The sequence below is a fragment of the Gymnoscopelus microlampas genome, assembly GCF_963454915.1.
Source record: "Gymnoscopelus microlampas genome assembly, chromosome: 22".
NCBI classification, from domain to species: Eukaryota; Metazoa; Chordata; class Actinopteri; order Myctophiformes; family Myctophidae; genus Gymnoscopelus; species Gymnoscopelus microlampas.
In genome coordinates, this window is record NC_139959.1 from 28361562 (window position 1) to 28376866 (window position 15305).

Consider the following 15305-nt stretch of genomic DNA (forward strand, 5'->3'; position numbering starts at 1 on the left):
ACACATCGGTCCAAGTCAAATAATTTTGTTTAATTAATGTTCTCCCTTCACTCCCAACATTTGGGATGTGTCATGTGTAGTTTCAGTTAAACAATCTTTTTTTGGAACCGACTAGTATTAAAAATAAGGGAAGAATCAAAATAGCCAAAACTGTGCACAAGGCCAAATATCTATATCTATTTTTACAAATTGAGATAAAACCCATTTGGAAATGCTTAATTAGGGATGTTAACAATTAATCTATAATAGATTAATGATTAATTGTCATTAAGAATGTTCTCGATGAAATGTATCGTAGTGAAGGTCACAGGTGTGTGTGATATCAAATGTGAGCTTACCATAAGCACAGTAATCCTTAAATCATATTCAAGGGCTTTTGGAGAGAAATGAGACTCCATAGGGGAGGTGTGTATGTCTGTGTCCAGTTGATGCTTGTTGACACTTGTTAATGTTATATACATCAAGGCAATTATGTTTCTGCACTCATTTTCGGTTTCAGACAAGAATTTTCGTTTTGGTTTAAAAAAATGCAATTCAATCAATTCAGTGATCGATAAGGTTAGCAACTATCAATTCATGAATTAATCGATCATTTGCATCCCTATGCTTGATAATAATATTCAAATAACCAAGTCCATTAAACAGAACTGTTAATAGACTAGTCGACTAGTACATCCTTATTCAACACGACACAAACTTCTCAAGGAATAGGGATATTGCTCCCTTCAGGACCATGTAATGGAGGGAAGGTGTGTGCAAGAACCAAGGTCTACCTCCTACGCACGCATCTTATGTACACAAGGCCTCGAAGCGTATACCTCTTTATGTCTGTCTCGCTTTGCTTCTCTCTGGGTAGTGGAAGGGTACAGCTGGCAGGGCTGAAGTTCGGGGCGTTGTGTAAGGGTGTGTGTGTGTGTGTGTGTGTGTGTGTGTGTGTGTGTGTGTGTGTGTGTGTGTGTGTGTGTGTGTGTGTGTGTGTGTGTGTGTGTGTGTGTGTGTGTGTGCAGTCCCTCCATTGTCCCTGTTGGTTTCCCTGACTTGCCTGGGAAATAGCATGTGCTGAGGTAGAGTTATCCAACATATACTGTACTTGTATGTCTCTCTCTCCCTTTCTCTAACCGCCCCAGAGTGCTGCTGAAAGTTTAAGTAGGGCAGCTTTGCCCCATATAGATTCCCCCAAGAGGGGAGAGAGAGAGAGGGAGAGTCCTGTGATTCTTCATCTCTCTCTCTCTACATACTAGATACCTAGATAAAGTGAGCAACCATTAACAGCAGTGTGAAATGACAGGAAGGATGGCTCATTGTCTATTATAGGCAGTGGTGGAAGAAGTACTCAGATATTTTACTTAAGTAAAAGTAGCAATACCACAATATATAGATACTCTGTTACAAGTAAAAAGCCTGTGTTCAAAATGTTACTTGAGTAAAAGTACAAAAGTATTGGCATCAAAATATACTTGAAGTACCAAAAGTAAAAGTACTAAAATGTTTGAAAACAATACTGCAAACTGAAAATACTCCAGTAAAGTAAAAAAATACCTCAAAATTGTACAGTAATTGAGTAAATGTACTTAGTTACTTTACTGATTATAGGCATATTTTACTCCTGTGAAGAAAAGCAAAGACTTCTGCCGTTCCTCTGCTCCCCTTTTCAAAAAGCCAATAACGATTGTATTTTCTAAGTAGAGAAACACATTTTATTTTGCCAGCCCTCCGTTACAAACGATACAGAAATCCTTTCCACCGCAGGGCACTCTGATCTCTGGGCTTTTACAACAAACCCACCGCTTTCACCCAGCTACAGCCAGAATGCCTGAACGGCCATGATTCTTCTCATAAAAGAAAAGTATTTAAATTAGGAAAAAGAGAAAACAAAAGCTTGAGAGAGGGCATGCGTAAAAAAGCAGCTTTTAGAGATTTAGTGGAGAGGTTTAGTTCAGGTTCAGTACAGAAAGAGAAACCCAACACCAGGTAATAGTGTGTGTTAAACAGCTTTATTAGTACAAGGTGCAGACAAGACACACACAGGGACAGACTAGAAAAAGCACTGAGAAAAATAGTATTTGGCCTTGAAAGTGTGCTGTAAAATGGGTAGCATTTAATTATGACAGAAACGTTTCATGGATGTGCGAACAGGAGAACGTCTTATTCCATCTTGTAAGCTGTGCCTTAAAGAGTACAAAACCTAATATATTGATAACAATAATAATAATAATGAATTGGATTTTTATAGTGCTTTTCCAAGTGCTCAAAGCGCTCTACAACGGTTCATTCATTCATACAAGAAGTTGTTCAAATTAACCAAAATGCTGTGATAGTTTATTTGATATGTAGGCTACTACAATATACAATAATATCAACACGAAATATTAGATAAAAAATTAAATTTACATCCAACGTCCCATTCCGGATAAATAAAGTGTTATTTCATCTAAAGTAAACATGGTTTTGCTCTATTGTGACAGAAGAAAAGTGAGGCTTAAAAAATCAGTTAGGTGGCTTTAAGTTGAGGCTCTGTGAAACAGCTTCATACTGTAGCAGAGGCAACTGGTAGACTAACAGCATCTGTCACTTTCACGGCACAGTGAAATGCAACAAAAAAAATGTTTTGGGGACATTCTTTAACCCATTAAGACCAGGAACGCATCTGTGTCACTTTTAGATTTCTTTAGGCTATTCAAAAATAGCAGATATACAAGCTCATAGCGCGGCACCGAGTGCCGCGTTACGAGTTTGTAGATATGCTATTTTTGTAAAATCGTATTTTTTTTTGCAAATCTTTGAATATATATATATTTTTTAAAGCGTTAGGATTTAAAAAACATTTTTTTAATCGGCCTCAGGTCTTAATGGGTTAAATCAATGATTGTCAATACCTTAACTTCTACTGTGTGACCAAGCATGTGAACAGGCTGGAGAAAGGTGCATATTAGCTTCTAAACCGTTAACAGAAGGTAAAGCCGGGTGGGTTACAGGTCGACTCAGGGGAAAGCTACTCTCACAAAGTGTTCAAGTGGTAAAATAAAGTACTCCTACTGTAAAACAAGGGTTTTGACAGACATGTACTACTACCGGGTGGTGTAGAGCGGTTTACACACTGTACTGTACTGTATGTGAGTGTGGGTTGGGTGTTGACAGATCAGGCTTGTGGCGGTGGCAGGCTGAGTTCAAAACACTCAAGACAGGGTTCGGCGATGACAGAGGGACTGTTACGCCTGTAGTGGTGTGTGCGTGTGTGTGTATGTGTGTGTGTGTGTGTGTGGGGTACTGCTTTCTTGTCTGTTCTCTCCTCTCCTCAGGTACCGCCCGCCTTCCCCCTCTGTGAGCTTCAGACTGAGTTAATTGAACACACTAGTGTTCAATCAACTGAACAGGGCTTGGCTGTTAAAAGCCCGGGGAAGAGCACTACAGACAGGGCTAGTGGGCCATTCAGCAGGGTTGTCTGTCGGTCGTCTCTGTCCCAACTAGTGACTTCTATTTCTAAGAGAATTTGTTTATGTGTTACACTGTAAGTCTTTTGCACAACCGAGGCAACTCAAGTGTAGTGCTGTGTGGGCACCGGTATTCAGTGGCCTCTCCCCTTTTTTAAAGGGAGTGTGTTTTTTTCGTCTGCCGGCTTATAACTTTTTGTTTTAGACAGAATTTAGTTATCATTAAAAAGTTAAACATACTGTATGTGTTTGGTGGTTAATCCCCTATGTTTGTTAATACATTCGGCTTTAGTTTATACATTTGTTCAATTACTTTTTTTTGTGTCCCCTCATCCCCAAGACATTTTTGCGGCTGTGTGTGTGAGTCTGTGGCTGATCAGAGTGTTTGTGTGCGTGTGCTTGCCTTAAAGTGGGAGGACACAACCATAGGGGGCGGTCATAGCTGAATGGTTAGTGAGCCTGCCTAGGGAGCCAGAGGCCCTGGTTGCCCCAGGTTCGATTACAGGCCAGGTCAGCATATGTGTCGATGAAATGAAATTTGTCCCTGAGCAAGACTCTTAACCCCTAATTGCTCACAGGTTCTCATTGGAAACAAGACCGCAAGGACTTTCATGAACGACCTGTTAAAAGGAATTATCCTTATAGGAGCATTCTACGATGTGCTTCGATACATAGTACCCACCCCATAGTGGGGCCACAGACAGAAATGTTTCTGTTAATGTGTATTACGTTTTGGACAGGCTACAGGCATTCAGAAAACTAGGTAAGGATACAAATTATAATTCATTTTCATATTTTTATTACAGGAAACTAACTGAATTTGAACGTAGTTGAAAACATAATGCTATGCAGACAGTGTTTCTAAACAGAGGAACATATGTAAGCTAGAGATCTAAAGTGCAGCAACAGAGTGACAACAGGTAACTGGGGGAGGACAACATGTGATCACTTCACAAAGTCAGGATGATATAGTGTGTGTGTGTGTGTGTGTGTGTGTGTGTGTGTGTGTGTGTGTGTGTGTGTGTGTGTGTGTGTGTGTGAGAGAGAGAGAAACAGGGAAGAGGAAAGGTGCAGAAGCTGAAGCACAGCTGATTGACAGTCGGCATGGTGATGGAGGCGGGGTCTAGTCCTCTGAAGCATGGGATTGGAGAAGAGAGGAGGAGGAGGAGAAAAGGAAAAGGGTGGAGGAGAGGAAAATGTAGAGAAACAGACATGAGAAAAGCCAAATGAAGGAGAATAGTATCGAAGGAAGAGAGGAATTAAAAAAAGAATGAGGGAAAAGATACAAATAAAGCAACCATCAATAGTGAGAGAGAGAGGAAGAGATGAATCGAGAGATAAGAAAGAGAGAACGAGGGAAGGGGAAGGATAGAGAGAAAGGAGGAAAAGGGAGACAGCAGATTAGTAAAGCCATAACACCACAACACACACATCCCGTATATAAACCACTTTAGCCCTATGTTATCATTATATGATGGTGTCATGCTGCAATAATAGCAGGTCTACAAGCTCACAACGAATCGAAACTTGAAGATCTGGTATTATCACTATTTTGAACATTTTTGAACATTTTCGCCTATCATGACATGCCCAAAATAGCCGGGGACGACAGGTTGAAAGTGGTTAAGTGTCAAGTCCTTGTAAAACATGCTACAACACTTCACCAAGGTGAGAAGTGCTTGATTCGTCTTATCTAGAGGGAGAACTGTTGAAGTGTCAAGTGTTGACACGAATCAAGTGCACTTTGAGGCAGGTCAAGTATTTAAAAGCGCTACCATTCAAATATAGTTTTCGCTTTACCATGCAGTAGCGTCATGCATAAAAGGATTCATGCAGCAGCTCAACACGCACACGCGCGCACACACACACACACACACACACACACACACACACACACACACACACACACACACTCACTGCCAGTATCCAGCTTACGTTCTCAATTGTGCGACCCAGTTACTACTTGTACGTGGAGCGTCCTGTCCCCAGGGTGTGGTGTACAACACTGATGAATGGATGGAACTAGTGCAATCTGCATGAGGCCAGATGCTTTGTCTACTAAAGATGACCTAGCGCTACACGAGCGTAGTCCGTCATACTACAGTAGATACTGGTCTTATAGTCATAGTTATACTGTCGTGTTTTGTTATGTGGATATGATGCCCTATATCAGTGGTTCTCAACCAGTGGTCCGGGGACCACCAGTGGTCCTTGGGGGGGGGGGGGGTACCAGGGGGTCCAATCCACCATAGTGCAACCAGCTTGGCTGAGCAGCTACAGCATATGAACGCAACATTTTGGCTGTGTCCGGGAGAGGTGAGGAGGACGATCTTTGTCGCTGTGTGCGCTACGGTGGAGACTCCTACGGGCTGGGCAGGCGCCTGTCAGCGGGGGGTGTTGAACGGGAGGAGTGGGACGGAGGCACTATGTCCTCCCAGTGGGGGATCCTCACGGTTAGGTGAGCCAGTAGGGCAGTGGCAAGACGGAAATGCGTGGGGAATATTAATTGGCATAACGCCTAAATTGGGGGGAAAAAGGGGTAAATGTGCATCTATTTCACACACACACACACACACACACACACACACACACACACACACACACACACACACACACACACACACACACACACACACACACACACACACACACACACACACAGTGTAACCATGGTAACTGTGCCATGCTACAGGCAGACAGGCAGCCAGACAGACGGACAGATGGCCATGCAGTTCCGATGCCAGCGGTCACAGACGACTGATTCCAGTGCATAATTACTCCCACTCCCACCTGATCATCTTAAATGGACCATAAAAGGTGCACACACATGTGGCAGACGACTGATCTAACAACATGACAGCGTATTCCACAAATTAATCCCACATTGTTGTTGTGATACGTCCAAACGTCCGCTCTCACCGGTCCAGGAACGGATGGCTGACATACAGCACTGAACAGGAATGAGAGAGGATAAAGATTTGCATCCCTGCTGACATTTCTTTAACGCCTGGCCCGTGCTGTAGCCGGTAGCCACACCTAGCTGAGCAGCTGCTGGCAAGAGAACATCAGCATGCTGACTGTGTGAAGCCTTCTGCTAGAAAACATCTTCATGCCGGAGCCATGCGTGAGTACTTTGGGCCGTCAACAATTCACGTTCAATTCCGGAAGAGGTGATCAAACACAGGTGTGCTATTCTGACTCGAGCCATGCTGTAAGTTTTGCGGTATGCTGGTGCTGTGTTGAGTGCATCTCTTCCCCATGCAGAACCCTCTCTGCCATGACATGCACGGTACCCCGAAGAGCAGAGAATCAGAGAGACTGGGTGTTGATGGCAGAAAAATTAAAGACTGGAAGAGGAATAATGAATATAGGATGAGGAACTATGATTTACGCGCGTGCTCTCGCACACACACAAAGTTTCTAGACCTTTTCAAATTGTCCACATTTTGTTAGGTTTGTTAGGACTCATGTTAAAATGCATTCAATATTTTTTTCCCCATCAAGTGTTTTGTGAATGTATTAAAAATAAAATACTTAAGTATCTCATTAAGTATCTGCATACTGTGAGTATTAAGAGTCAGACTCTTCACATTGCACTTTGTTAAAGCACCTTTGACAAGAAAACACTGCAAATAAAGCAGTTTTTGCTTTGCCATTGTGGAGTATTGTGTGTACATTGATGAGAAAATGTTGTAATCCAGCCATCTGTAGATGAGTTTGAAACATAAGAAAATGTAGAAAACATACATGGTCTCATATGCACTGTAGAACACACACTTACTGTAAAAAAGTAGCTCCATTCACAGTCTATTTCCCTGTGAGCACTAGGGAGGACAAGAGGGAGGGTCTGTTCATTAGGCTGTAATTAATTAATAGCTTCTCCTCCTTGCAGTTAATTACTGTTCCTCCCTGAAGTATTACACACTAACTGAAGCTGCTTCAATCCGATTACTGCGGCCTTACATTTTAACACTCCATTCACAATCTGGAGTCAACAATAAGAACACGTAGCTCAGGGCACACTAACTGAGTTACAGTACAAATCTATTTAATTAAATGGACTAGGAAGCAATCTACATGGACTGGGTTTACAAGAATGTCTTTTTGTGCAATAATTCATTCAAGGTTTTATTTTTTTACGACAGCACAGCTGCATTGTGAAACTAGAACAGTCCAGTTCTGTACTCTAAAGGTGCGTTCCCACGACAAGATAAAATATTTGTTCGAGAGTCACTATTACATACAAAGTCAATAAAAAGACACGATTTGGCGTGACGTTGCATCGAGCGACAAGAACAATGCGAACAGGGCGACGCAAACAATAAACCCTATGAGAAATGACCAAAAGACAATCGTATGGCAGCGGCTTTTAAAAGGTGCGGGTCAGTGCTCTTTTACCTCGTTATATTAGCTGATTATTATGCATTGTAAGTATTTTCATTATGAATCATAGGCATGGGCTTCATATAAAGTGTTGCCGCCACTTTCTGTGACTGAAGAGTTAACTGGGAGGGCATGTAGAGGAAGCGAGAGAATAGTGTAGACGAGGATCTTCCTGGGAGGGTCCATACATAGTGAACTCCTCAATTGTCCATTTTTGACTGTGTTCAAAAGATTAATTGAAACTCTGCTCTGAAAATAATACCACACACACACACACACACACACACACACACACACACACACACACACACACACACACACACACACACACACACACACACACACACACACACACACACACACACACACACACACACACACACACACACACACACACACACACACACACACACACAAAACTAAAGGGTACAGTTGGAAGCTGAGAACACAGAAAAATAAAATAAAGAATGAAAGACTGTGATTGGTGGATGAGGATGACCGGGTGGCCCTAGTGGGCAGATGGGAATTGTGGGAAATGTCTTACCAGGCTTTTGTGCCCCCTGAGCCTTCTTCTCTGATCCGCTCTTCAATGCAGTGCCTGGGCACACACGCACATACAACCACATTACTATCAACACGATTACGCTCTCAGCTAATGGATAGTCTACATATAAACAGTGGTGGAAAAAGTGCTCAAATGTTTTACTTAAGTAAAAGTATAAATATTGCAATGTAGAAGTACTCTGTTACAAGTAAGAGTCCAGAATGTAAAAGTACAAGTACAAAAGTATTGGTATCAAAATGTACTTAAATTACCAAAAGTAAAAGTACTAAAATGTTTGAAAATAGCAGATCTACAAGCTCACAACGCGTCGCGATGCGACGCGTTGTGAGCTTGTAGATCGGCTATTTTCAAATAGCCTAGGTATAAAATAGGGCTAAAGTGGTTAATGTATGTCTTATAATGTAATAATTCATATATGTAAAGTAACTAGAAAATAATGTTTTCAAATAATTGTAGTAAAGTAAGATATTTGCCTCTGAGATGTAGTGGAGTAGACGTAAAAGTACTGAAATTTGGAAATACTCCAGTGAAGTAAAAAATACCTCAAAACTGTACTTAAGTACAGTACTTGAGTAAACGTACTTAGTTACTTTACACCACTGCATATAAACAATTTGTGTACACACGCGCGCGTGCACACACACACACAAACCCCTCATTGACGCATGACAACAGAAAACGTTCTGCTCGGTCAACAAGCTCAATACCATCACAGCCACATGGACCGCAAATAATTGAGACATGGTAATGACACCATCCATCACCAAACACACTGACAGCCACTCGTTTCCGACAACAGGCAACAATAAAAACCTCAGTGTTTGTCTACATGTAATGCACACTGTCTGCCTCACATTTGATCGATGCCGTGCCCGCCTGTCTTCCCGACACGCATATACGGTCCTGAAAGAGGCTGTCAGTGACAGTTGCTCAATGCCCCCCTCCCCCCCCCCCCCACACACACGCCTGTCTTTCTGGGACCGAAGTCATTCTCAGTTCACCAACAGCAGCCTATATATCGACTTTCAATTATCTAACCTGATATCAATCACTTTACCCATTTAACTGTCCCCTGACCTACCTACAGAACATATTACATATAGTCACTGTGGTCCGTCCGTCCGTCCGTCCGTCCGTCCGTCCGAGCACGGCCTCAACAGCTGCAGCTGATTGCAACACAAGGATGCAACCAGTTACACTAATTCAAAGGCATCACTCTCTTCACACTGGGTGTGATTTTTATTATCATTTAAAACATTATTTAAAATTGTGAAAATAGGCGATGTGAGGCGTTGTGAGCTTGTAGCTCTGCGATTTTCACAACGTGTATGATGAAGTAGGGCATTCATTTACAAAAAACATAAAATGTTGAAATCTGGGAGATACAAGGTTTCTGCCTGACAGCAACAATATGTAGCTTTCAATCATCCAGAGCTATTCATATACAGACAGTTTATCCATCCATTGATTTATGATTATGTCATCATGGCAGATTTGCTTTCATAGACTGTATTAAAGTCATAAATATTAATGCAACAAAGTTTATGAGCTGCTTTTATAGCTTGTATCATGACTAATGTGACTAAGGCTAAGCTCATTGAACAACTGAACAAACAAGACACTCCACGTGAACACAAGACAAGACAACTTCCGGGTACATGTAAACCTCTCTCTCTCTCTCTCTCTCCCTCTCTCTCTCTCTCTCTAGGTCGTCCTCAGACGAGCCCTCCATCGTTGCTTCCAGTCATCCCGGCCTCCTCCAAGGCCCAATAAAACGACTCTGATTTCAGACAAATGCGTCCACAAAGCTGAACTGCAGACCACAAAATGGTGGCCAGGGTGCAGCTGTACCTGGTGGCTTTAAGCAGACAATGCCAGCTGCTGCTGTGTGACATACAGTAATACGACCCTCTCATCCCCGTTTAGGAACCGATTACATACATTTAATTAGATGCCGAGGGAGAGGTAATTTCATAAGAGTGTTAACGTGATACCTTTGAGGCGAGATTTGGGGCGGAGCACTATGTGAGATAGATTAGATGCTGAACTTACACAGTTTCATTACAACATGGATGATCGGATAATATTGAACCTTTTGTTGTGTTTAATTCACCTCTCTCCACATTATGCACAGGTACAGTAGAGGCACAAATACGTGTGGTATACACATGCATACAGTACATGCAAGCATACGGGCATGCATGCTCTTATGAGCTCATATAAAACACACAGAGACAAATACAGACACATACACACTTTCTCCATTCCTCTTTCTTGTTCCATTAACTAGGTCAGGGGTCGGCAACCTTAGTCGATGGCACAATGCAAATGACACAACGTATCATATGTTGAACATTAAATATAAAATAAAATAAAAAAAGTACAGTAGTAAAATGCCCTCTAATTTGTTTGCCGAGTTACTGAATAAGATGTAGCCACGGTGTTTATTAGGCATTTTGAGGAGGGGTTGATAAGCAAGTAAGATGAAATGGCCTCACTGCACATACTGTACAACGATAATCCTCTTCATTCAGCAGTAAGGTGGCAAAGATGTGGAAAGGTTTTGGAGCGTTTTGTTAGTTGCTTTAATTTGATCTAATCCTTACTGGCTGAAAAAGGCCAAGACTACCCAGATCTCGGGGAGGAGAAGTGGGCTGTAAAACGTAATGTTTCTTAAAGATATTACTGGACACTTAAATTAACTCAATGTGAGACTGGCTGCAGGGTACAGGGGAAACTGTTTTGGACACTTTTGACACGTTTAATTGGCAAGCTAGCCATCTATTCAAACGTCATTGCGATCTACACTTATCCGCTTCGTCAGGGAGCTGTCGGTCCACGCAGCACACCAGCTCAGGTCTGACTTCATAACAAGATTTGAGGACTTTCAGAATTATGGACTCATGTTCTCTTTCTTGATCAAGCCAGACATATTTGGTGGGCATGAACTGGATTAAGCTCTAATAGACTGGCTGAATACACAGGACTTGGATTGAGTTCAACACAGTTTGCAGAGTTGCAGAAAACACAGCACAATCTTGCACGATCACATAACCTGCAAATTCACCTGCTGGAACAGAGGATGTGGGCTTATGTGGGTAGTGGTGTGGACAAACCTACCAGTGTGGGGTCTGAGGTTCATCATCCTCCCACAATGTTAATATAATTCAAAGATGACACATGTAGAACGTGCTCTGCCATCTGTCATTTCATTTGACAACCGACCACTCAGAGTCGTGTGAAACTTCGTTAACATTTATTTATTTTTTTAAATATATTTTGTTTGTTTTTTTCTGCATTTATTGATAGGATAGTAGGCTGGCAGGAAATGGGGAGAGAGATGGGGGGTGACATACAGCAAAGGTTGTCGGGATCGGGAGTCGAACCCGCGACACACTGTCAAACTGGATTACCAGTGGATTACCAGCGGACGCCCCCCTTCGTTAACAAGTTAATGCCACCTCCAGATAATAGAGCTCAGCAAAGGAAAACAGGGCCTGAATACCGTATGCATCTGTTTATTTGTATTTACTCCTCTAAAGAAGACATGCAGTTTAGACTGAAATTTACCCATTTGTGATGTGAGTCTGTGTCTTACCCTGCAATGGATTGGGGTCCCATTTTCTGTTCTACATTTAATTTGGATTATTAATGTTGGTTGATATGGAACACCGATTAAAAATAAACAATAAAACTGACACACAGAAAAGGTTGCCGACCCCCGAATTAGGGAAATAATTAAAATTTGAAGACTCAAAATGTTCTCCACTTCAATTTTTCATCGTCTCTCTTGTTCCCTACCGTTTCCTCGACAACCAGTCGGGAGAAAAACTGAGAAAGGCTGGCAAAAGGTTTTTGATGAGATTACCTGACTCATAGAAGGTCAAGGCAAGCTCATTACGATGACTCAGTTTAACTCCCTCTCACACCTCCCTTATTCTATCCTCTCTAGGAGTCTCTCTTTGTTCTCCCTTTCTCCCTCGCCTTCACACACACACACACACACACACACACACACACACACACACACACACACACACACACACACACACACACACACACACACACACACACACACACACACACACACACACACACACACACACACACACACACAGGCCTGTCACAATTATTACATAATCGTCTAATCGCAATTAGTTGAGATAATCGATTTTTTTTTGCACAATCGTCACAATAGTCATAATCATTTTCACGTTCAAAATGTTCATATGTTTTCAAAAAATGACATAGTTGAAGTATCAGATCTACAAGCTCAAAACGTGTCGCACCGCGACCCGTTTTGATCTTTTAGATCTGCTATTTCCACTATTAATGTTTAATTAATAGTGTGATTAATTAAATGTGTTATTTGTCATATCTGCCCTGTGCAACCTTTGTTTACGAAAGGCTAAAAGTGAAACAAATTACATTTTTATTCACAGTGTTCCAATAATGTTCAACGACAGAGACACAATTCAATCGTTAAATCGCAATTATTAGTGTGACAATTAATCGTCAACTTAAATTTGTAATCGTGACAGCCCTACACACACACACACACACACCGAGATCCCTCTCTCACCTGCCCTGGTGTCATTGTCATTGTCCAGTAGAGGGGTGTAGTCCGTTTTTCCGACGGTCTCTCCCACCTTGTCGTCAAAGGGCTCGGCCTCCAGCTGAGCGATAAAGTCCCTCTTCACCAGACCCTCTTGTCCCGGTGATGGAGTCTTGGCGTCTGTCAGTGCATCGCTCAGACTCAGATCCAACAGATCCGCCATGGCTGCAAAGACACAAGCATTGGAAAGCTTTAGAGATCGACGGATTCGGGTTTTTCGTGTCCGATACCGATTAGTAGTGATCAAAGAGGCCAATAGCCGATATTAAGAACCGATTGAAAAGAATAATGAATTAAAAATATATATATATTTGTCAACTCGAAAACACTTTTTATACTGTAAATATAGCTCCTACATGTATCTATCAAATGCAGCATTATAATTAGCTCCCACTTGTAGCAGCATTTCTTATGAACTGAATTATAAATAAAACATTACAAAACAGTTCCCCAAAGGTTTTTTTCCCCTGTAAAAATAATAATAATAATACAAAAAAAAGCTGCCTTTTTTTTAAATGATTTTTCGATATTGATCAAAATCATGAATATCGGCCCTGATAATCGGCCATTTCGATAATCGGTCGATCCCTAGAGAGCTTGATCACATCCCAATAAATGTATATGAATACTGTACTGTATGTATATTCATTGGGGAAAATGCACATCATCTGGAGGAGATCATTTTGAAGGGTACCGGATATAAAAATTATGTATAGACTAGACATTACTGTTTGACATAAATGAAGCCTTTAAAACGTATTGATTAGCCCTCACACTAGAACAATCTCTCTGCTCCACAAAACGTTTCCTATGAAAGTGGCAAGTAGATTAAATGAAGTTTAATAGCTGCAGAAAGATAAAACAATAAAAATAGAGGATAGACAGACAGACAGACAGACAGACAGACAGACAGACAGACAGAGACAGACAGAGAGAGAGAGATGGCAGTGTGCGACACAGTGGGAGGTGACAGACAAAGTGTTACTACAAGGCTCATATCCACATACAGACAAGTGAGAGGGAGGTCTGTGGCAATAGATAGAGACTGAGATGGAGAGAAGAGGACGAGAGTGTGATAGACAGAGGGGAAAAGGGGAAGAGGTGGGTGTGTTGGTGGAGGGGGGGGGGGTAGGTGCAGAAGAGAGGGATCGGACTCGATGGGGATATTGACAGAGAGAGGGGGAGAAAGTAAAAGCAAGACGCGAGAGAGAGGCAGACATCAGACACAAAATGACAACTAACTGTGTCTGTGACAGCTTTGTTGCGCCACCATTCAGAGACTCACTCTACTAACCTGCAAGACACAGTAAATGCACAATGTAACACCTCTCCTTTCTTTCACACAACCTCCTTAGTCCAGTCCAAGCCTTCAGCTAGCTACAGACTAAATTCAATACCAATGTTTACCACAGGGGGCACAGTCTGTGCTAGGCCTTTGCTATGTTGTGGTCAAATTGATGTGTAGAAACAAGGACATTTTGTTGATAAAACATCTATATACAAAATTTGCTTCTCGATTATTTGATTAATCAAAAAAAGTAATTGATAAAATAATCGTTAAGAAATGAATTGATATTTGAAGTCCTACAGGATTGTTCTACCTGCCTCCCTCTCTCAATTTCTGTCCACTGAACAAAGCAGAATTTTTGGCAGAAATCTCTTGATAAAATCTTAAATAGCCATCTTTATAAATATACTTCAGTTCAACATGATTGTCAAGTGTATTATAATACAATGACATGCTTGTGATCTGGCTCTCTCTGCCTTAACACAAAAAGGACACACCACTTACTTACTACTTAACCTGCTTTACAACAACAATGTTGGCAGTCTTTTGTCACAAAGGACTGCCAACATTGTTGTTGCAAAGCACTTTTTTTGTGGCCGGAGGCACTTCTGTTTCATGACGTCATGCACAGAGCAGCAGAAGCTGTGGTCGGTCTACTTTTGAGAGGACATACAGTATATACATGCAAACATACATAAAGTATACTTACACCATAAAAAAGCACCAAACTAATTCATTCCCTAATAGTGGCCTAATGAAGATCTAGGACTACTTCAGGGATATTTCACTTTCAAAGAAAAAATTGGGTCATTTTATCGTCTACTCAGGTTTTTGGGAGCACCCCGGACAGTTTTTAATTTGCTTGATTCAGTATTTAGATATTTGATATTCATTTTATCAGACACGCCCCCTTCCTATACAAACCCATTGTAACTTCAAACACCATTTTAACCATGTTAGATTAATCGGAAACACCCGTCCTTGGTTCTGGTGACTGATATTGTCCTTCTAATACGTGAGGAG

The 15305-nt window shown here is 41.5% G+C and overlaps 1 protein-coding gene across 1 annotated transcript in view; it reads right to left on the minus strand.

Moving 5' to 3' along the window:
• The window catches only part of LOC311039249 (uncharacterized protein), a 134246-nt gene that overhangs the window by 89168 nt on the left and 29773 nt on the right, over positions 1 to 15305 (minus strand). The window contains exons 2-3 of the mRNA XM_084048969.1: positions 12962 to 13159; positions 8359 to 8412 (exon numbers count right to left, since the gene is read on the minus strand). Of these exons, the coding sequence (XP_083905095.1) occupies positions 8359 to 8412; positions 12962 to 13157 (250 nt within the window). The 5' untranslated portion in view covers positions 13158 to 13159. The remainder of the gene's footprint in view (positions 1 to 8358; positions 8413 to 12961; positions 13160 to 15305) is intronic.